The sequence below is a fragment of the Octopus sinensis genome, linkage group LG2, assembly GCF_006345805.1.
Source record: "Octopus sinensis linkage group LG2, ASM634580v1, whole genome shotgun sequence".
Lineage (NCBI taxonomy): Eukaryota > Metazoa > Mollusca > Cephalopoda > Octopoda > Octopodidae > Octopus > Octopus sinensis.
Window position 1 is genome coordinate 61,205,638 of NC_042998.1, and position 23,102 is coordinate 61,228,739.

At 36.0% G+C, this 23,102-nt stretch overlaps 1 protein-coding gene across 11 annotated transcripts in view; it reads right to left on the reverse strand.

The window, feature by feature from the left end:
• The window catches only part of LOC115232413, a 76,038-nt gene that overhangs the window by 11,445 nt on the left and 41,491 nt on the right, over nt 1–23,102 (reverse strand). For 6 of the 11 annotated variants that reach the window (XM_036513696.1, XM_036513691.1, XM_036513693.1 and 3 more), the window contains 4 exons: nt 21,934–21,999; nt 18,813–18,878; nt 15,692–15,751; nt 13,107–13,235 (listed from right to left, as the gene is read on the reverse strand). In XM_036513696.1, coding sequence (XP_036369589.1) covers nt 13,107–13,235; nt 15,692–15,751; nt 18,813–18,878; nt 21,934–21,999 — 321 coding nt within the window. Of the gene's footprint in view, nt 1–13,106; nt 13,236–15,691; nt 15,758–18,812; nt 18,879–21,933; nt 22,000–23,102 lie in introns of all 11 variants that reach the window. The other 5 variants (XM_036513729.1, XM_036513708.1, XM_029802272.2 and 2 more) reach the window with 3 other exon arrangements.

Genomic DNA, 23,102 nt, shown 5'->3' on the forward strand with positions numbered 1-23,102 from the left:
ACACATGCACTAGCACTATGACCCGGCAATGACGGGTCTTTAATGCTAGTATATATATAGATTATAATACATATTCTAGCCTGAGACATCCTGGGAAGATACTCCTGTGAAATATGATATCTCATATCAAACATCAGTCAACTAAAAAATCTGACATCTTCATGTCATGATAAATCAAGAACTTCTAGAGAACAATTTTTAAACAAGAGAAATTATCTTTAACAATATTTACCATTTAAAAACGTGCAGTTGAGAGTTGTTATTGAATCTCCTACATTAAAAGGCTGAGAATGGTGTTCTTATAAATACTTTTGACTTTAATTATCACACTCCCAAGATGTTAATACATCATTAATCATCTCTGTTAGCTCACAACTGACAGTCACTCAGTCTTGTCATTCTCCTCCTCTCTTTCAAATCACCATTCTTATCCTCATTTTTTCTGTCATCATAATACAAAAAAAACACTGTCTGATATTGCAATACTTGATATCAATATAAATTGTATAAAATCTGACCAAAAAATAAGTGACTTTCATTACAGTGAATATGATTGTCTCAGCAGAGATCTGTATTGTAGAAGTTCCATCATCATCATCATCATCCTCATCATCATCATAATCATCATCACCATCATCATTATCATCATTATCATCATCATCATCATTATCACCTTCGTCATTGTTGTTTAATATCCGCTTCTGATGCTGAGGTCTCACTGAAGGCTGGCAAGCCTAAAGGCTGCACTAGGCTCCAATTTGATCTGATATGTATGCATATGTATGTAAACATATATATATTTGTATACATATATATGTATATATATACATACATAGATATATCACAGTGAAAGTATTAACTCACATTACAATAGTGATTTTATTGTTTCACTTTTGACAAGTAATACTGAAACAGTGTTAGAGATAAGAGATTGCTCCCGGATCACATTAAGCAAGAAGTTGAAAATTTTGATTGTAAATATAAGAACAACATGAAAAAGAATATCTAATCCCATTCATGTTACCAACGTTATACTACATTTATCACTGATGTTAATTAAGACCAACTAATTACAAAATGTCACAGTAATGCTTTATAAAATATACCTAAATAGTATCATAAATATACAGAAATGTTTCACATATTGTTTTAGGAGACAATAACATCTGGACCTTATTGGACTATAGAAGACAATAATGCCAGTTTTTAGAGAAGTGGTTCCGTGCCCAAGAAAAACTTTAGAACTTCTTACACAGACGGCAATAAGTTTTAAACCTGTGGGTAAGGGTACAAGATAATGCTATGACAAAATAAGGTTAAATTTCAGACATACAAATGTAAATCGGTTAATGAATAATATCTGATTCATTATCATTTTAACAGGTTGTATATGTAATACACAAAAACATTGTCTGACATTGCAATACTAGATATCAATATAAATTATATATAATCTGACTAAAAAATAAGTGACTTTCATTACAGTGAATATGATTATGTCTCAGCACAGATCTATATTGTAGAAGCTCCATCATCATCATCATCATCATCATCATCATTAACATTGCCATTTCATATCCGCTTTCCATGCTGAATTCTGACTTCGGGCTGGCAAGCCAGAAGGCTGCACCAGGCTCCAATCTGATTTGATATGTATGTTTATATATGTAAACATACATATACATGCATACATATAATATGCATATATATACATATACATATGTAAATATATCACAGTGAAAGTATTAACTCACATTACAATAGCGATTTTATTGTTTCACTTTTGACAAGTAATAACTAAACAGGGTAAGAGATAAGAGATTGCTCCAGAATCACATTAGGCAAGAAGTTGAAAATTTCTTCGACCCATGACAGTGCATGGACCGTAACTAAGGCATGTGTGAAATATGAATGACATCAGTTGGCTAGATCTCGGGTTTTAGTGTTGCATACATACAGACAGATAGACACGCATTTACACCCACAGATACATGCAATCTAAGTTACATATATATATATATATCATCATCATCATCATCATCATTTAGCGTCCGTTTTCCATGCTAGCATGGGTTGGACGGTTCAACTGGGGTCTGGGGAGCCCGAAGGCTGCACCAGGCCAGTCAGATCTGGCAGTGTTTCTACAGCTGGATGCCCTTCCTAACGCCAACCACTCCGAGAGTGTAGTGGGTGATTTTATGTGCCACCGACACAGGTGCCAGACGAGGCTGGCGAACGGCCACGCTCGGATGGTGTTTTTATGTGCCACCGACACAGGTGCCAGACGAGGCTGGCAGACGGCCACGCTCGGATGGTGTTTTTATGTGCCACCGACACAGGTGCCAGATGAGGCTGGCAGGTGCCAGACGAGGCTGGCAGACGGCCACGCTCGGATGGTGTTTTTATGTGCCACCGACACAGGTGCCAGATGAGGCTGGCGGACGGCCACGATCGGATGGTGTTTGTTACGTCCCCAAAGCACGGAGGCCAGTCTATGCGGTACTGGCTACGGCCACGTTCGGATGATTTTCTTGTGTGCCACCGGCACTGGTACCACAAAGATACAAATTCCATTTATGCTCATCTATTTTGATTTGTTTTGATTTGATTTGATTTTCACTTGCCTCAACAGGTCTTCACAAGTGTCACTTGCCTCAACAGGTCTTCACAAGTGTCACAAGAAGGAAGGTATGCACAGGTGGACTGTCTACGTCGCCGGGTCTTCGGATGGTGTCTTTATGTGCCACCGACACAGGTGCCAGATGTGGCTGGCGAACGGCCACGATCGGATGGTTTTCTTGTGTGCCACCGGTACTGGAACCACAAAGATACAAATTCCATTGATGTTCATCTATTTTGATTTGGTTTGATTTTTCACTTGCCTCAACAGGTCTTCACAAGTGTCACGCGTGTCACACACTTGCCTCAACAGGTCTCCACAAGTGTCACACACTTGCCTCTGCCTCAACAGGTCTTCACAAAGTGTCACACACTTGCCTCTGCCTCAACAGGTCTTCACAAGTGTCATAAGAGGGAAGGTATGCACAGGTGGACTGACTACGTCGCCGGGTCTTTGGATGGTGTTTTTATGTGCCACCGACACAGGTGCCAGGTGAGGCTGGCGAACGGCCACGATCAGATGGTGTTTGTTGTGCCCACAGCACGGAGGCCAGTCGATGCGGTACCAGCTACGGCCACTTCGGATGGTTTTCTTGTGTGCCACCGGTACTGGAACCACAAAGATACAAATTCCATTGATATTCATCTATTTTGATTTGGTTTGATTTTCACTTGCCTCAACAGGTCTTCACAAGTGTCACACACTTGCCTCAACAGGTCTTCACAAGTGTCATAAGAGGGAAGGTATGCACAGGTGGACTGACTACGTCGCCGGGTCTTCGGATGGTGTCTTTATGTGCCACCGGGACAGGTGCCAGATGAGGCTGGCGAACGGCCACGATCGGATGGTGTTTGTCATGTGCCCACAGCACGGAGGCCAGTCGATGCGGTACTGGTTACGGCCACGTTTGGGTGGTTTTCTTGTGTGCCACCGGCACTGGTACCACAAAGAATACAATTCCACTGATGTTCATCTATTTTGATTTGTTTTGATTTGATTTGATTTTCACTTGCCTCAACAGGTCTTCATAAGTGTCACAAGAAGGAAGGTATGCACAGGACTGACTACGTCCCAGGTCGGGGCCACGGGTTATGGCCTGACTAGTCTTGCCGGGTCTTCTCATGCACAGCATACTTCCATAGGTCTCGGTCTCTAGACATTTCCTTAGTGAGACCTAAAGTTCGAAGGTCGTGCTTCACCACCTCGTCCCAGGTTTTCCTGGGTCTACCTCTTCCACAGGTTCCCTCCACTGCTAGGGTGTAGCACTTTTGCACACAACTATCTTCACAACTATATATATATATATATATATATATATAAATACATATACTTAATCCAAACATGAAAGTACAAAAAAACACAACAACGCGAGGATGTGGAACAAATATAGTATTATTGGAAGCTCAGGAAAGAAGGAAAGAAGTAGGGAGCTCTTCCTCGGAAACATAGGAGAAGGAAAGATCCAGAGAAGAGAAAACAGAAGAAAAAAAATCGCCAATGGTACACAAGCAGTGACATTTTGAATATATATATATATATATGTGTAGACTATAATAAATATTTTAACCTGAGACATTCTTGAAAGATACTTCGGCGAGAGATGTTATCTCATATCAAACATCAGATTACCGTAAAAAAACTTACAACTTCATATGATGATAAATCAAGAAGAACTTCTGGAGAACAATTTTAAATGGTGATGATGATGACAATCTTATTAGTGTCTGTGTTACAATAAAACATATGCAATATCCTTTATAAAATGGTTGGCGTTAAGAAGGGTATCTTGTTAAAGAAAATCCAGAATATTTTAGTGAGATGCGTGTGTACCTGAAGCAGTCAAAGTGGATGTTAACTCTGAATAAGAACTGACTTGGACATTGATGACCCAGCTAATTGATGGGAGCATGGAAGTAGATGATGAATAAGAATAACACTATGATTTATTATTTTGCATCTTGCAGCCTGTATCTAATCTTGAAGACAGAAAACGTATTCTTACCTTAGTAGCAAATGAAAGTTTGATACTTTGATACTAAAATATATTTAATGTATTTAACAATTTAAACGAAGTGAAAAAGGGCAGGCTGTTCACACTCGGGACACTTTTTATCATAAGTCTGCTAGATTATGACAGATATCTGGCTAAAGAATAACAACACTAATAACCTATCAGTAAACCTAGTAAAGATGTAAAACAAACAAAAATAATGTCATTAACTCACCTGCAAAACAAAGGAGAAATATTCTCATTAACTCACCTGTTTATACCAACATAATAATATATTTCCCTGTTTTGGTCCAATATTAACTCTAGATACACATTTGTACATGCTTATAGACATACACACACAATCACACACATACACACACACACTTTTTTATACCTGTAATTATTGGGGCACTGGAATATGTAACACACAGCATAAATACCAATCTTGAGAAATTGGACTTCTCCAAACCAGAAAGGAGAAAACTTATTCAAAAACTACAGATCCACTGGAACTGTAAAAATCTCTAAAACTTTCCAGAGGTTTATCATTTAAATTTATATGAGCATGTCTAGATATGTGACTAATATATATGAGAATGCATACATAAAACAAAACAAACAAATCTGCATGTATACATACATACATACATACATACACACACACACACACACACACACACACATATATATGTATGCTGGTGCAAACAGGAAAAATAGATCTCAAAGTATGAGTATTTGCATATTTTACACCTGCCCAGACACACATGTACATACACACACAAACACACACACATAGAGTAGAGTTGGTATTTATGATGGTGTCTTTCGTTTAATATCCGTTTTCCATTCTGGCATTGAATGGACGGTCTAACAGAGGACTGGCAAGCCAGAAGGCTGCACCAGGCTCTAATCGGATCTGATATATATGCATATACATGTAAACATACATATACATGCATACATATATGTGCACATATATATACAGACATATACATACATAAATATATCACAGTGAAAGTATTAACTCACATTACAATAGCGATTTTATTGTTTCACGTTTGACAAGTATTACTGAAATAGTGTAAGAGATAAGAGATTGCTCCAGGATCACATTAGGCAAGAAGATGAAAATTGTTTTGGCCCATGACACTGCATGAACCTAAAGTAAGGCCTGTGTGAAATTTGAATGAAATCCTTTGGGTAGTTCTAAAATTTTAGAGATGCACACATACAGACAGACTCACATTTACATGCACACATACATGCATTCTCAGTTATATATCTCTATATGTATAAAACTGAGAATGTGTGTCTGTCCGTGTGTTTCCCTAAAACTTGAGAACTACACAACCAATTTCATTCAAATTTTACACATGCCTTACTTAGTGTCCATGTAGTGTCATGGGCAAAAAAAAATAAACGTTCAACTTCTTGCCTAGGGCGAGCCCATAGCAATATCATATCTTCTCCACTATTTCAGTATTACGTGTTAAAAGTGAAACAAATACATTTCTCTATTTTATGTCAGATACTTTCACCGTAACAATAAAAATTAGAGATAATAATAACAATTGAATTATATGTAGTAAGTAATAATTAAAATCAAACTAAAGTATAATATAATTGTAACATAACAAAAGTAAAAACAGCAATTGGTATAAAATTGCATCAATGACTTGAACTTGAATTAGTGGTTTCACATGAATGGGAATAAATTAAATTAAATCAACTGTGTACTGCTTTTGATTCACAGTAAGGTTTGTTGTTTTTATTATAACTGTTTAACTATTGTTATCACGTTTGTTGGTTCCTCGTAAGGGAAACGTTGTTGTGTTGCATTTGTTAAATAATTGTAAACTGTAACCCTCCCCTTTTGGGAGAAGGAGCTTTGTTTATTGTTTAAAAATTGAATTGTGTCCCTGGTTGGGGAAATTGACAATATTTTCACCATTTATATGGAAGCATTTTTGTTAGAATGCCTTCGATAGAAGAAAGTCCAAAAATGAATTTCGCTGCAACCATCGGTGGGCGCGAACTCATTAAAATTAAAATGGAAGAAATACAAACCTATTTCAGATTGATCACCGATAAAGAGGGTGAATCTAGGATAACACCACCAAACGAAATAAAAAATTAAATTAAAGAAAAGACTATTGTCTATAAAGTATACAATGTAGAGAAAAAAAAAAGATTTGAACACCTGGAGGAAAGCACCTTCGAAAAGTGTCTTCGTGCGACTATGAAAGATATCTAACTAGAAGCAGTAAATTCGCCACAATAGAAGCAAGGTTCGAGTCAACGGAGCGTGCAAGGGAGTACTTGCAAAGTGGAAATATACGTTCAGGATAAAAAATTAAAAATGGATTGTAGCCACACTTCTATACAAAAAGGAGGACAAGATACAATTGATCGAAATTGCAAGAGATGGGCCTACAATTCAAGTCTGTTATATATTTTGAGTATTGTTATCACTAGCGATACCAAGATATAACTTTGTATTTTGTATTTTATGTGTAGATGTATATATATAGATGTACATGTAATATGTACACATATATATACACATATATACATGCACTAGCACTATGATCCAGCAAGGACGGGTCATAATGCTAGTATATATATATATGTATATATATAGACTGTAGCGATATTGTTACACTCATTGCTATCTTCACTGTTTGAGAAGAGTATTAAGAATAATCTCGTTTGAGATTACAAACATCTTCGGCTAGTTTAACATTGTTGTAAACACTAATTCGATTGGCTGACACGTGGTCTCTACTACGTTTGCACCGCTGGTTGTCACGTGACGCGATTTGCCTCCGCTTATTTTCGCGCCATTGTTCCAAGCAGCCAATCACAGCTTTCCATTTCTGAAGTTCATTTTGAGCCCAATAAACCTTATATAAAGAAGGGTTCTCAGACAAATATTCGTCTTAGGTTTCTAGTCCTTCTCAGGGCGAACCTCTGACCACACAAAGTTCATCTTTGGTTTTAGTCCTTCTCAGGGCGAACCTCTGACCACAGAGTTCGTCTTTGGTTCTAGTCCTTCTCAGGACTAACCTCTGACCACAGAGCTCGTCTTAGGTTACAGTCCTTTTCAGGGCGGACCTCTGACCACACAGCATAGCAACTATGTTCCGGTTCGAAAGGCAGGCAATTGCCAAGCATAACTATCCACGAAGATTTAGCTTGTATACAAGATGTTACAGATTCCTCTGATACTGTTAGTGTGAAAATATCACCACGGGAAAAACGGCTACAGTTAATATATCTGGAAGTATATTCATATAAAGAGAAAGATAAAACACAACAAGTGATTCAATTAATCTCAACTACGAGATGCAACATCTTGATATGGAACTCTTACCCTCCGTGTACCTCATAAATGGTAAATCAATTATCTGTCTTGAGTTCTAGTTCTTCTAAGAACTACCTTAAGCCATCTGCTACTACCTGTTGCTAGGCTGATACCAACAACATGAACTGTGAACCAAATTCCATTGTTATTTCTCTGGTCAGTACCTTTTATGCCTCACGAACACACAGACACAAAAACATGCTAACACTTACAAACTTCCATGATTATAAAATATGTAAAATAAATAATGTATATATCTCAAAAAGAAATCTTGTTGTCATTCCACTTGTGTTCTATTGCCGCTGTATGTATTATGTGGTCTGTAAAATATTTCATTAAGAATGGGATCGCATGCGATTGTATTCCCTATACGATACGACCACATGTGATTCTATTTTTATAAGACTATCATACATATTCTCACCTGAGACATTCTGGGAAGATACATCGGCAGGAGATGATATCTCATATCAAACATCAGACTACTGTAAAAATATGACATCTTCTTAAAATGATAAATCAAGAAGAACTTCTGGAGAATGATTTTGTAAACAAATGAAATTATCTTTAACAATATTTACCACTTTAAAACATTTGCAGTTGAGATTTGTTATTGAATCTCCTACATTAGAAAGCTGAAAATGGTGTTCTTATAAGTAATTTTGACTTTAATTATCAGTTTCCCAAAATGTTAATACATCATTAATCATTTCTGTTGGCTCACAACTAACAGTCACTCAATCTTGTCATTCTCCACCTTGCTTTCAAATCACCATTCTTATCCTCATTTTCTCACAACTTTCACTCCCTGCATCCTCATTATTCTTCTGTCATCACTCCCAATGTGTCCCCTTGAATGAAAAAACAACATCATAAGAGCAGTAAGAACTGTCTAATTTTATGGGACACAAGAAAAACTGACCAATGCTAGTGCTCAAGGGAAAACTTATAGAAATCAATTTGGTACTTCATGCTGAATGATAATGACACTATCATTTATTATTTTGTATTTATTATTTTGCATCTTGCAGCCTGTATCTAATCTTGAAGACAGAAAGAGAATGCTTACCTTAGGAGCAAACCAAAGTTTGATACTTTGATATTAAGATATGTTTAATGTATTTACAGATTCACAATAAGTGAAAAAAGACAGGGTGGTCACACTTGGGACAGTTTTTATCACAAGTCTGCCAGATTACGAAAGATATCTGGCTACAGAACAACAACAATAATAACCTATCAGTAAACCGAGTAAAGATTTAAAAGAAACAAAAAATATTGTCATTAACTCACCTGTAAAACGAAGCAGAAATATTGCTATTAACTTACCTATTTACGCCAACGTAATAACATATTTCCCTTTTTAGTTCAATAGCTGTAGAAACACTGCCAGATCAGACTGGAGCCTGGAGCAGCCTCTGGCTCCCCAGACCCCGGTCGAACCGTCCAACCCGTGCTAGCGCGGAAAACGGACGTTAAACGATGATGATTAACTCCATTGTATTCTAAGTTATCCATATTACCAACTGTACTAACCTTTGTAGATACTTTATGAGATTTCAGTAATATTGGTTTTGAATTTTGGCACAAAACCAGCAATTTCAGGCCACTGGGTAAGTTGTTTTCATCCACCTCATAGAAATATATGCTCATAGAGATACACATTTGTACCTGCTTATAGACAAACACACACACACACACACACACACATACATACACACATGTTTATACCTGTAACTATTGGGGTACTGGGATATGTAACACACTGCATAAATATCAATCTTGAGAAATTGGGCTTCTCAAAACCAGAAAGGAGAAAACTGATTCAAAATCTATAGATCTTCTGTGACTGTTTAAATCTGTAAAACTTTCCAGAAGTTTATTGTTTAAATTTATATGAGCATGTCTAGATATGTGACTAATATGTTTGAGATTACATACATAAAACAACACATACAAATCTGCATGTATACATACATACATACATAGATACAAACATTCACACACACACACTCAAACAAACACACACACACACACACAACATACACACACACACACGCACACATATATATATAGGTACGTTGGTGCAAACAGGAAAGATAGAACTCAAAGTATGAGTACATGTATATTTTATCCTCACCCCCCCCCCCACATACGCACATGCACACATACACGCACACACACATTCATGCACGCACATTAGAGTTGGTATTTATGATGGTGTCTGTCGTCTAATATCTGCTTTCCATGCTAGCATGGATTGCATGGTCTGACTGATGTCTGGCAAGTCAGAAGGCTGCAACAGGCTACAATCTGATCTGATATGTATGCATATATATGTAAACATACATATACATATACATATATATGCATATATATACATATACATACATAAATGTATCACAGTGAATGTATTAACTCACATTACAATAGCAATTTTCTTGTTTCACTTTTGACAAGTAATACTGAAATAGTGTAAGAGATAAGAGATTGCTCCAGGATCACATTAGGCAAGAAGTTGAAAATTTGTTTGAATAATGATACAGCATGGACCCTAAGTAAGGCAGGTGTGAAATTTGAATGAAATCAGAAGGGGTGTTCTCGAGTTTTAGTGATGCACACATAGAGACAGACAGACACACACACATTTACATGCACCCATACATGCATCGTCAGTTGTATATATATATAGACTATAATACATATTCTAGCCTGAGACATCCTGGGAAGATACCAGTGGCGTGCGGTGACGTCCGGGGCTGGGCATGCAATGAATTTCTCCCTCCCCCCCCCCCCGGGCAATTTTTCAGTAAAAAAAATTTTCGAATTCCGACGATTTACATATGGGAGATTCTGAATATGCAATCAATCCCGTATGACCTAGAATAAAAAAAAAAAAACGTCGCCCTGGTACTATTTAAGAAGAGTTGGGCGCGCTCGCGCATCCGCGCTGGCTAGTCGATCCTACGACTATCTAGCAAAGTAAATAAATTTTTTAAACAAAATATATAAAACACAAAGTAAATAATGTTTTAAACAAAGTAAATAAAACACAAAGTAAGGATCGACTAGTCATGACTAGCTGGCGTGGATGCTCGGGTGCACGCACCGGGACCGCGCACCGGGACCACCCTTCTTAAATAGTACACATGATTTTTAAATTGTTTGCAATACTCATCAAATTTGTTGAAATTCGAAAGTTCCATGAATTTAAACTCTTCTAAGGATGAATATCGTGCTTTTATTTGGTCAACTATTGTACTGATAATTTTGTTATAAAGCATTTTATAATGTCGTTGGGGCTCAATAGATATATTCTTGGATCTCTGAATTCCGATTCCTGCATCGACTCCATATTTTTCCCCCGGGTTCAGTTCCACTGCGTGGCACCCTGGGCAAGGGTCTTCTACTATAGTCTCGGGCCGACCAAAGCCTTGTGAGTGGATTTGGTAGACGGAAACTGAAAGAAGCCCGTGGTATATATGTATATATATGCGTGTGTGTGTTTGTGCGTCTGTGTTTGTCCCCATAGCATTGCTTGGCAACCGATGCTGGTGTGTTTATGTCCCCGTTACTTAGCGGTTCGGCAAAATAGACCGATAGAATAAGTCCCGGGGTCGAGTTGCTCGATTAAAGGTGGTGCTCGAGCATGGCCGCAGTCATATGACTGAAACAAGTAAAAGAGATTGAAAAATTATCAAGTTTGTTTTCGAGTACAGTTCTAGTTTTATCTATTTGATCTTTACAATACACTATGTCATGACTTTTACTCTGGAGGATGTTAAATATGAAAAAAGGCTGATTATGAAATGATAATTTTTCTTTGTGGTAATAATAAGCCATGAGGCTGTTGCCTTCGGAAATCTTTTTTTTAACAATGTTATCTAATGCATTAGCACTTTTCGGTGTTGGTCTCCCACCGATATAATTAATTATTTTCCTTCGAATTCTCCTTTCGAAAAACTATTTCTCAAAATATCGTTTATAACACACATTTCGTAAAAGGCTGTTCTTATATATACACGTAAATTGTAAGTCAATTTCAACAAAACAGAAAGATACAGAAAGTGGGTATCATGTGGTCAGCTCATAGCATGATATGCCACTGAGAGAAAGAGGAAGGTGGTACAAAATATTATGAATGACCTTTCCTCCTAGCATCTGTTTTATCAATTCACTAAGAGAGAGGGAGGAAGGAGGGACAAACTAAGAGACAGAGAGGGAGGTCATGCCGGTTGTCCCACAGCATAGCCACTAAGAGAAAGAGGAAGGGGGTAAAAATATTTCAAATGCCCTATCCCCTTAGCATGTCTTTTAAACAAGTCACTAAGAGTGAGAGAGAGAGAGAGAGAGAGGGAGGAAGGACAAACTGAGACAGAGAGGGAGTGTCTGACATGCTGGTCTTGTCAATGCATGACCTCTAAAAGCAGAAGTAGAGTCACTGAGAGAGAAGGGGAGAAAAATACAACTGGACGGATTTTCTTTGAAACAAAGTAACTATTTTATCTAATTTTCCGATCATATGGATAAAAAAATCACAGGGCATGCAATGCATACCTTGCATACCTGAGAGTGCACGCCCCTGGAAGATACTCCAGCGAGAGATGATATCTCATATCAAACATCAGTCAACTGAAAAATCTGACATCTTCATGTGATGATAAATCAAAAAGAACATCTGGAGAACAATTTTTAAACAAATGAAATTATATTGAACAATATTTACCACTTAAATACATGTGCAGTTGAGATTTGTTATTGAATCTCCTACATTAGAAAGCTGAAAATGAGGTTCTTATAAGTAATTTTGACTTTAATTATCAGTTTCCCAAAATGTTAATACATCATTAATCATTTCTGTTGGCTCACAACTAACAGTCACTCAGTCTTGTCATTCTCCACCTCTCTTTCAAATCACCATTCTTAACCTCGTTTTCTCACAACTTTCACTCCCTTCTTTCTCATTATTCTTCTGTCATCAGTTCTCAACATGTCCCCTTGAATGATGAAACACATCATAAGAGCAGTAAGACCTGTCTAATTTTATTGGATACAAGAAAAACTGACAAATACTAGTGCTCAAAGGAAAACTTAAAGAAATCAGCTTGGTACTTCAGTTTTATTCTCACCATCATAAACTTCAGAGTGTTGAACAGAATGCTCAAGATCCTCATATTTCTCACAATTATCATCATCTTCATCGTCGACTGATACCCGCTCTCCATGCATAGGTCTGAGTGAGGGCTGCCATTGATGTCCTAGTAAGTAACACTGTCTTTGATTATTGAATTCTCAAGATAGAAAATCATTAACCATCTCACAAATAAATTTATCTTAGCTTCAACCATTCAGTCATATCATTCTCCACATCTCTTTCAAGTCATTGTTCTTATCCTCAGTTTCTGGTAACTTTCAGTTCCTGAATCCTCATTATTCTTCCGTTATCTTGTAAACTGCTCACTTTCTCAACATGTCTTCATGATTGTAAAAACACATCAAAGAGCAAGGAGAATTGTATAATATTATGAGATGCAAGACAACCTGACCAGTGCTATCACTAAGAGAAAATGGCCACAGTACATACATGAAAGTGATTGGTGAATGAGAGGAGACAGCATAATTTTGAGTGGAACCTTCAATCTAATTGGTCACATTGGAGTTTGGTGCAGTGTCTCAGATTGCCAGCTCTGGTGAAACTGTCTAACCCAGGCCAGCATGGACAATGGACGTTAAATGGTGATGATGATGACAATATTATTAGTGCCTGTGCTACAATAAAACATAACCAAGACCCTATATATAATGTTTGGTGTTAAGAAGGGTATCTTGTCATCTAAACTACAAAGAATTTAAGTGAGATGCGTTTGTACCTCAAACAGTCAAAGTGGAGGTTAACTCTGAATAAGAACTGACTTGGACATTGATGACCCATCTAATCGATAGCAGCATGAAAGTAGATGATGAATAATAATGACACTATGATTTATTATTTTCTATTTATTATTTTGCATCTTGCAGCCTGTATCTAATCTTGAGGACTTGGAACTTACACCTGTGTAGCAGGGTCAGACTGACAGAAACTGTCTTGTAATGTTATTGTTAATATATGAACAACATCAAAAGGAATATCTAATCCCATTCTTGTTACCAACGTTATACTACATTTGTCACTGAAGTTAATTAAGACCAAATAATTACAAAACATCACAGTAATGCTTTATATAATATATCTAAATAGTATCATAAATATACAGAAATGTTTCACATTTTGTTTTAGGACACAATAACATCTAGACCTTATTGGACTAAAAAAGTCAATAATACCAGTTTGTAGAGAAGTGGTTGCGTGCCCAAGAAAAACAGTAGAACTATTTACGCAGACAGTAATAAGGTATAAATCTGTTGGGTGAGCGTACAAGACGATGCTATGACAAAATCAGGTTAAATTTCAGACATACAAATGTAAAGCAGTTGATGAATAATATCTGATTCATTACCATGTTAACAGGTTTTATATGTAATACAAAAAAACAACGTCTGACATTGCAATACTAGATATCTATATAAATTGTATATAATCTGACTAAAATATAAGTGACTTTCAATACAGTGAATATGATTATGTCTCCACACAGATCTATATTGTAGAAGTTCCATCATCATCGTCATTATCATCATCGTCATCATCGTTGTTTAATATTCGCTTTCCATGCTGAGGTGTGACTGAGGCTACACAAGGCTCCAATTTGATCTGATATGTATGCATACATATGTAAACATATATATATTTGAATACATATATATGCATATATATACATATACATACATAGATATATCACAGTGAAAGTATTAACTCACATTACAATAGCGATTTTATTGTTTCACTTTTGACAAGTAATACTGAAATAGTGTAAGAGATAAGAGATTGCTCCAGGATCACATTAGGCAAGAAGTTGAAAATTTATTTCGCCCATGACACTGCATGGACCTAAAGTAAGACATGTGTGAATTTTGAATGAGATAATTTGGGTAGTTCTCGAGTTTTAGTGATGCACACATACATAGAGACAGACAGATAAAATTTTACGCGTACAGATATATGCATTCATAATTATATCTGTATTTATATATATAGACTATCATACATATTCTCAGCTGAGATATTCTGGGAAATTACTCTGGCAAGAGATGATATCTCATATCAAACATCAGACTACCTTAAAAATGTGACATCTTCATAAGATGATAAATCAACAAGAACTTCTGGATAACGATTTTGGAACCAAATGAAATTGTCTCTAGGAAAATTTGACCAGTTGAAAACATTTTCATTTGTGATTTGTTATTGAATCTCCTACATTAGAAAGCTAAAAATGAGGTTCTTATAAGTAATTTTGACTTTAATTATCAGATTCACAAGATGTTAATACATCATTAATCATCACTGTTGGTTCACAACTGATGGTCATTCAGTCTTATCATTCTCCAAATCTTTCAAATTACCATTTGTATCCTCATTTTCTCACAACTTTCACTCCCTGCATCCTCAGTATTCTTCTGTCAACACTTCTCAATGTGTCCCCTTGAATGATAAAACACATCATAAGAGCAGTAAGAACTGTCAAATTTTATGGGATGCAAGAAAAACTGACCAATGCTAGTGCTCAAAGGAAAACTTATAGAAATGAATTTGGTACTTCAGTTTTATACTCACCATTTGACGGAGATTTTCTTTGCTGGGTTGTACCTGGCTGTACATTTCTAGTCTGCAATTCTGTGTCTGAAATTCATAAAATGAATTGTTATAGTTTATACTAAAATTTACCAGCATTCACATTCACACAAAAAGCTATAATTATTAATCTAAACATATACCAATTAAGGACTTTCACAGCAACACTGACCAAATGATTTCACAGTTATATTTTCTAATGTTTGTTGAGATTTTGTGATTGAGTCTCATACTTTACCAAGACCAACATTGATATTCTAGTAAGTAACACTGTCTTTGATTATTGGATTCTCAAGATATTTGTAAATCATTAACCATCTCACAAATAAATTTGTCTTAGCTTCAACCATTTAGTCTTGGCATTCTCCACCTCTCATTGTTCTTATCCTCATTTTCTTATAATTTCAGTCCCTGCATCCTCATCATTCTTCCGTTATCACATAAAATTCTCACTTTCTCAATATGTCATCATGATTGTAAAAACACATGAAAGAGCAATGAGAATTGTATAATATTATGAGATGCAAGACAACCTGACCAGTGCTGGCGCTATGAGAAAATGGCCCCAGTACACACATGAACTTACACCTGTGTAGCAGGGTCTGACAGACAGAAACTGTCTTCGATGTTATTGTTAATATAAGAACAACATCAAAAGGAATATCTAATTCCATTCATGTCACCAAAGTTACACTACAAATTTTCACTGATGTTAATTAAGACCAACTAATTACAAATGGTCACAGAAATGATTTATATAATATATCTAAATAGTGTCATAAATATACAGAAATGTTTCACATGTTGTTTCAGGAGACAATAACATCTAGACCTCATTGGACTATAGAAGTCAATAATCCCAGTTTGTAGAGAAGTGGTTGTGTGCCCACGAAAAACAGTAGAATTACTGACACAGAAGGTAATAAGGTTTAAATCTGTTGGGTGAGAGTACAAGATGATGCTATGAGAAAACAGGGTTCAATTTCAGACATACAAATGTAAATCAGTTAATAAATAATAACTGATTCATTACCATGTTAACAGGTTTCATATGTAATACAAAAAAACACTGTCTGTCATTGCAATAAAAGATATCTATACAAATTGTATATAATCTGACTAGAAAAGAAGTGACTTTCATTACAGAGAATATGATTACGTCCCAGCACAGATCTCTATTGCAGAATTTCCTTCTCCTCCTCATCCTTTAACACCACAACCGCCATCACCACCACCGCCGCCGCCGCCCCCGCCCCCACCGCCGCACCACCATCACTGCAAGCACCACCACCAGGACCCACACCACCTCCATCACCACCACCACAACCACCACCACCATCATCATCATCGTTGTTTAATATCTGCTTTCCACGCTGAGGTGTGACTGAGGGCTGGGAAGCCTAAAGGCTGCACCAGGTTCCAATCTGATCTCATATGTGTGCATATATATGCAAACATACATATACATGCACACGTATATGTGCATATATATTTACATACATATACATTCATAGATATTTCACAGTGATGTTATTAACTCACATTACAAAATGTATGGACCTTATGTAAGACATGTATGAAATTTGAATGAAATCAGTCGGGTAGTTCTTGAGTTTTAGTGTCGCACACATACAGACAGACTGACAGGCATTTACATACACACATACATGCATTCTCAGTTATACACATACATATATGTATATATATGTATATAGACTAATAGCAGTATTGCCCGGCTCGTGTGCTCTTGTGTTCTATGCACGCGTGAATTAAGCTAAACTTAGATGAAGTTCAATTAAAATTCAATTATTTTGGTTTTAAAATGAAGCATTTTATACCCTTATGTGTTCTATTTCCTCAATAGGAAGTACGTAGAAGCGTTTCATAAATTTTTGTTGATCAAATAATTGCATTGTTGAATTATTCTTTAAGATCAGTATTTCTCAACAGGGATTTCAGGGTAGAGATCCAGGAGCTGCTGGCGATGTATCGTGATGATCAAAAATCCGGCCTGCTAAAATTTGGTTAAAGTGATTCAAACTGCAGACTCAATGCAAAATGGTTACATTTAATTCAAAGCATTAAAAATGTTATGTAAACAATTGGTATGTGTTCACATAGTCCAAATGATTTATACGAAAATACCCTCCAGGCTATATCCCGAAAAGTCATTTCTTTGCCGAATTTCTATAATGTTTATGGCGATTCGTTTTTATATCTTGATTTTTGATTTTTCATGCAATTTACGCATGCTTGCACACGTGGTGAACACAGATCATGTCAAAAAGCTGACTGATTAAAGTTCACTATTCAACACATGGGATAAAGCCTAAACAAACACATTATCGATTTTTGCAATTGCGAGATAAATTTGGAACAGAAATAGCGCAGTTCAATTTTCATTCACCTAAACTTTAAGTGACCCATTTTTGGTGGTTCTACGATCTCTTGGCTAGGAGATGTGCCAGGAAGTTAAACCCAAAGACACACACACAGACAAACAAGTTGAGTTTCATATATATATAGATAATACATATTCTAATCTGAGACATTCTGGGAAGATACTCCGGCAAGAGATCATATCTCATATCAAACATCAGACTACCTTAAAAATGTGACATCTTCATAAGATGATAAATCAACAAGAACTTCTGGATAACGATTTTGGAACCAAATGAAATTGTCTCTAACAAATTTTACCAGTTGAAAAAGTTTTTATTTGCGATTTGTTATTGAATCTCCTACATTAGAAAGCTGAAAATGAGGTTCTTATAAGTAATTTTGACTTTAATTATCAGATTCACAAGATGTTAATACATCATTAATCATCACTGTTGGTTCACAACTGATGGTCATTCAGTCTTATCATTCTCCACCTCTCTTTCAAATCACCATTTGTATCCTCATTTTCTCACAACTTTCACTCCCTGCATCCTCAGTATTCTTCTGTCAACACTTCTCAATGTGTCCCCTTGAATGATAAAGCACATCATAAGAGCAGTAAGAACTGTAAAATTTTATGGGATGCAAGAAAAACTGACCAATGCTAGTGCTCAAAGGAAGACTTATAAAAATGAATTTGGTACTTCAGTTTTATACTCACCATTTGACGGTGATGTTCTTTGACGGGTTGTGACCGGCTTTTTATTTCTAGGCGACAATTCTATGACTGAAATTCATAATATGAAGTGTTATAATTTATAGTAAAATTTACCAGCATTCAAATTCATACAAAAAGCTATAATTATTAATCTAAACATATACCAATTAAGGACTTTCACAGCAACGCTGACCAAATGATTTCACAGTTATATTTTCTAATGTTTGTTGAGATTTTGTGATTGAGCCTCATACTTTACCAAGACCAACATTGATATTCTAGTAAGTAACACTGTCTTTGATTATTGGATTCTCAAGATATTTGTAAATCATTAACCATCTCACAAATAGATTTGTCTTAGCTTCAACGATTTAGTCTTGGCATTCTCCACCTCTCATTGTTCTTATCCTCATTTTCTTATAATTTCAGTCCCTGCATCCTCATCATTCTTCCGTTATCACATAAAATTCTCACTTTCTCAATATGTCATCATGATTGTAAAAACACATGAAAGAGCAATGAGAATTGTATAATATTATGAGATGCAAGACAACCTGACCAGTGCTGGCGCTATGAGAAAATGGCCCCAGTACACACATGAACTTACACCTGTGTAGCAGGGTCTGACAGACAGAAACTGTCTTCGATGTTATTGTTAATATAAGAACAACATCAAAAGGAATATCTAATTCCATTCATGTCACCAAAGTTACACTACAAATTTTCACTGATGTTAATTAAGACCAACTAATTACAAATGGTCACAGAAATGATTTATATAATATATCTAAATAGTGTCATAAATATACAGAAATGTTTCACATGTTGTTTCAGGAGACAATAACATCTAGACCTCATTGGACTATAGAAGTCAATAATCCCAGTTTGTAGAGAAGTGGTTGTGTGCCCACGAAAAACAGTAGAATTACTGACACAGAAGGTAATAAGGTTTAAATCTGTTGGGTGAGAGTACAAGATGATGCTATGAGAAAACAGGGTTCAATTTCAGACATACAAATGTAAATCAGTTAATAAATAATAACTGATTCATTACCATGTTAACAGGTTTCATATGTAATACAAAAAAACACTGTCTGTCATTGCAATAAAAGATATCTATACAAATTGTATATAATCTGACTAGAAAATAAGTGACTTTCATTACAGAGAATATGATTACGTCCCAGCACAGATCTCTATTGCAGAATTTCCTTCTCCTCCTCATCCTTTAACACCACAACCGCCATCACCACCACCGCCGCCGCCGCCCCCGCCCCCACCGCCGCACCACCATCACTGCAAGCACCACCACCAGGACCCACACCACCTCCATCACCACCACCACAACCACCACCACCATCATCATCATCGTTGTTTAATATCTGCTTTCCACGCTGAGGTGTGACTGAGGGCTGGGAAGCCTAAAGGCTGCACCAGGTTCCAATCTGATCTCGTATGTGTGCATATATATGCAAACATACATATACATGCACACGTATATGTGCATATATATTTACATACATATACATTCATAGATATTTCACAGTGATGTTATTAACTCACATTACAAAATGTATGGACCTTATGTAAGACATGTATGAAATTTGAATGAAATCAGTCGGGTAGTTCTGGAGTTTTAGTGTCGCACACATACAGACAGACTGACAGGCATTTACATGCACACATACATGCATTCTCAGTTATACACATACATATATGTATATATATGTATATAGACTAATAGCAGTATTGCCCGGCTCGTGTGCTCTTGTGTTCTATGCACGCGTGAATTAAGCTAAACTTAGATGAAGTTCAATCAAAATTCAATTATTTTGGTTTTAAAATGAAGCATTTTATACCCCTATGTGTTCTATTTCCTCAATAGGAAGTACGTAGAAGCGTTTCATAAATTTTTGTTGATCAAATAATTGCATTGTTGAATTATTCTTTAAGATCAGTATTTCTCAACAGTGATTTCAGGGTAGAGATCCAGGAGCTGCTGGCGATGTATCGTGATGATCAAAAATCCGGCCTGCTAAAATTTGGTTAAAGTGATTCAAACTGCAGACTCAATGCAAAATGGTTACATTTAATTCAAAGCATTAAAAATGTTATGTAAACAATTGGTATGTGTTCACATAGTCCAAATGATTTATACGAAAATACCCTCCAGGCTATATCCCGAAAAGTCATTTCTTTGCCGAATTTCTATAATGTTTATGGCGATTCGTTTTTATATCTTGATTTTTGATTTTTCATGCAATTTACGCATGCTTGCACACGTGGTGAACACAGATCATGTCAAAAAGCTGACTGATTAAAGTTCACTATTCAACACATGGGATAAGGCCTAAACAAACACATTATCGATTTTTGCAATTGCGAGATGAATTTGGAACAGAAATAGCGCAGTTCAATTTTCATTCACCTAAACTTTAAGTGACCCATTTTTGGTGGTTCTACGATCTCTTGGCTAGGAGATGTGCCAGGAAGTTAAACCCAAAGACACACACACAGACAAACAAGTTGAGTTTCATATATATATAGATAATACATATTCTAATCTGAGACATTCTGGGAAGATACTCCGGCAAGAGATCATATCTCATATCAAACATCAGACTACCTTAAAAATGTGACATCTTCATACGATGATAAATCAACAAGAACTTCTGGATAACGATTTTGGAACCAAATGAAATTGTCTCTAACAAATTTTACCAGTTGAAAAAGTTTTTATTTGCGATTTGTTATTGAATCTCCTACATTAGAAAGCTGAAAATGAGGTTCTTATAAGTAATTTTGACTTTAATTATCAGATTCACAAGATGTTAATACATCATTAATCATCACTGTTGGTTCACAACTGATGGTCATTCAGTCTTATCATTCTCCACCTCTCTTTCAAATCACCATTTGTATCCTCATTTTCTCACAACTTTCACTCCCTGCATCCTCAGTATTCTTCTGTCAACACTTCTCAATGTGTCCCCTTGAATGATAAAACACATCATAAGAGCAGTAAGAACTGTCAAATTTTATGGGATGCAAGAAAAACTGACCAATGCTAGTGCTCAAAGGAAGACTTATAAAAATGAATTTGGTACTTCAGTTTTATACTCACCATTTGACGGTGATGTTCTTCGACGGGTTGGGACCGGCTTTTTATTTCTAAGCGACAATTCTATGACTGAAATTCATAATATGAAGTGTTATAATTTATAGTAAAATTTACCAGCATTCAAATTCATACAAAAAGCTATAATTATTAATCTAAACATATACCAATTAAGGACTTTCACAGCAACGCTGACCAAATGATTTCACAGTTATATTTTCTAATGTTTGTTGAGATTTTGTGATTGGGCCTCATACTTTACCAAGACCAACATTGATATTCTAGTAAGTAACACTGTCTTTGATTATTGGATTCTCAAGATATTTGTAAATCATTAACCATCTCACAAATAGATTTGTCTTAGCTTCAACCATTTAGTCTTGGCATTCTCCACCTCTCTTTCAAGTCATTGTTCTTATCCTCATTTTCTTATACTTTCAGTCCCTGCATCCTCATCATTCTTCCGTTATCACATAAAATTCTCACTTTCTCAATATGTCATCATGATTGTAAAAACACATGAAAGCGCAATGAGAATTGTATAATATTATGAGACGCAAGACAACCTGACCAGTGCTGGCGCTATGAGAAAATGGCCCCAGTACACACATGAACTTACACCTGTGTAGCAGGGTCTAACAGACAGAAACTGTCTTCGATGTTATTGTTAATATAAGAACAACATCAAAAGGAATATCTAATTCCATTCATGTCACCAAAGTTACACTACAAATTTTCACTGATGTTAATTAAGACCAACTAATTACAAATGGTCACAGAAATGATTTATATAATATATCTAAATAGAATCATAAATATACAGAAATGTTTCACATGTTGTTTCAGGAGACAATAACATCTAGACCTCATTGGACTATAGAAGTCAATAATCCCAGTTTGTAGAGAAGTGGTTGTGTGCCCACGAAAAACAGTAGAATTACTTACACAGAAGGTAATAAGGTTTAAATCTGTTGGGTGAGAGTACAAGATGATGCTATAAGAAAATAGGGTTCAATTTCAGACATACAAATGTAAATCAGTTAATAAATAATGTCTGATTCATTACCATGTTAGAAGGTTTCATATGTAATACAAAAAAACTCTGTCTGTCATTGCAATAAAAGATATCTATACAAATTGTATATAATCTGATAGAAAATAAGTGACTTTCATTA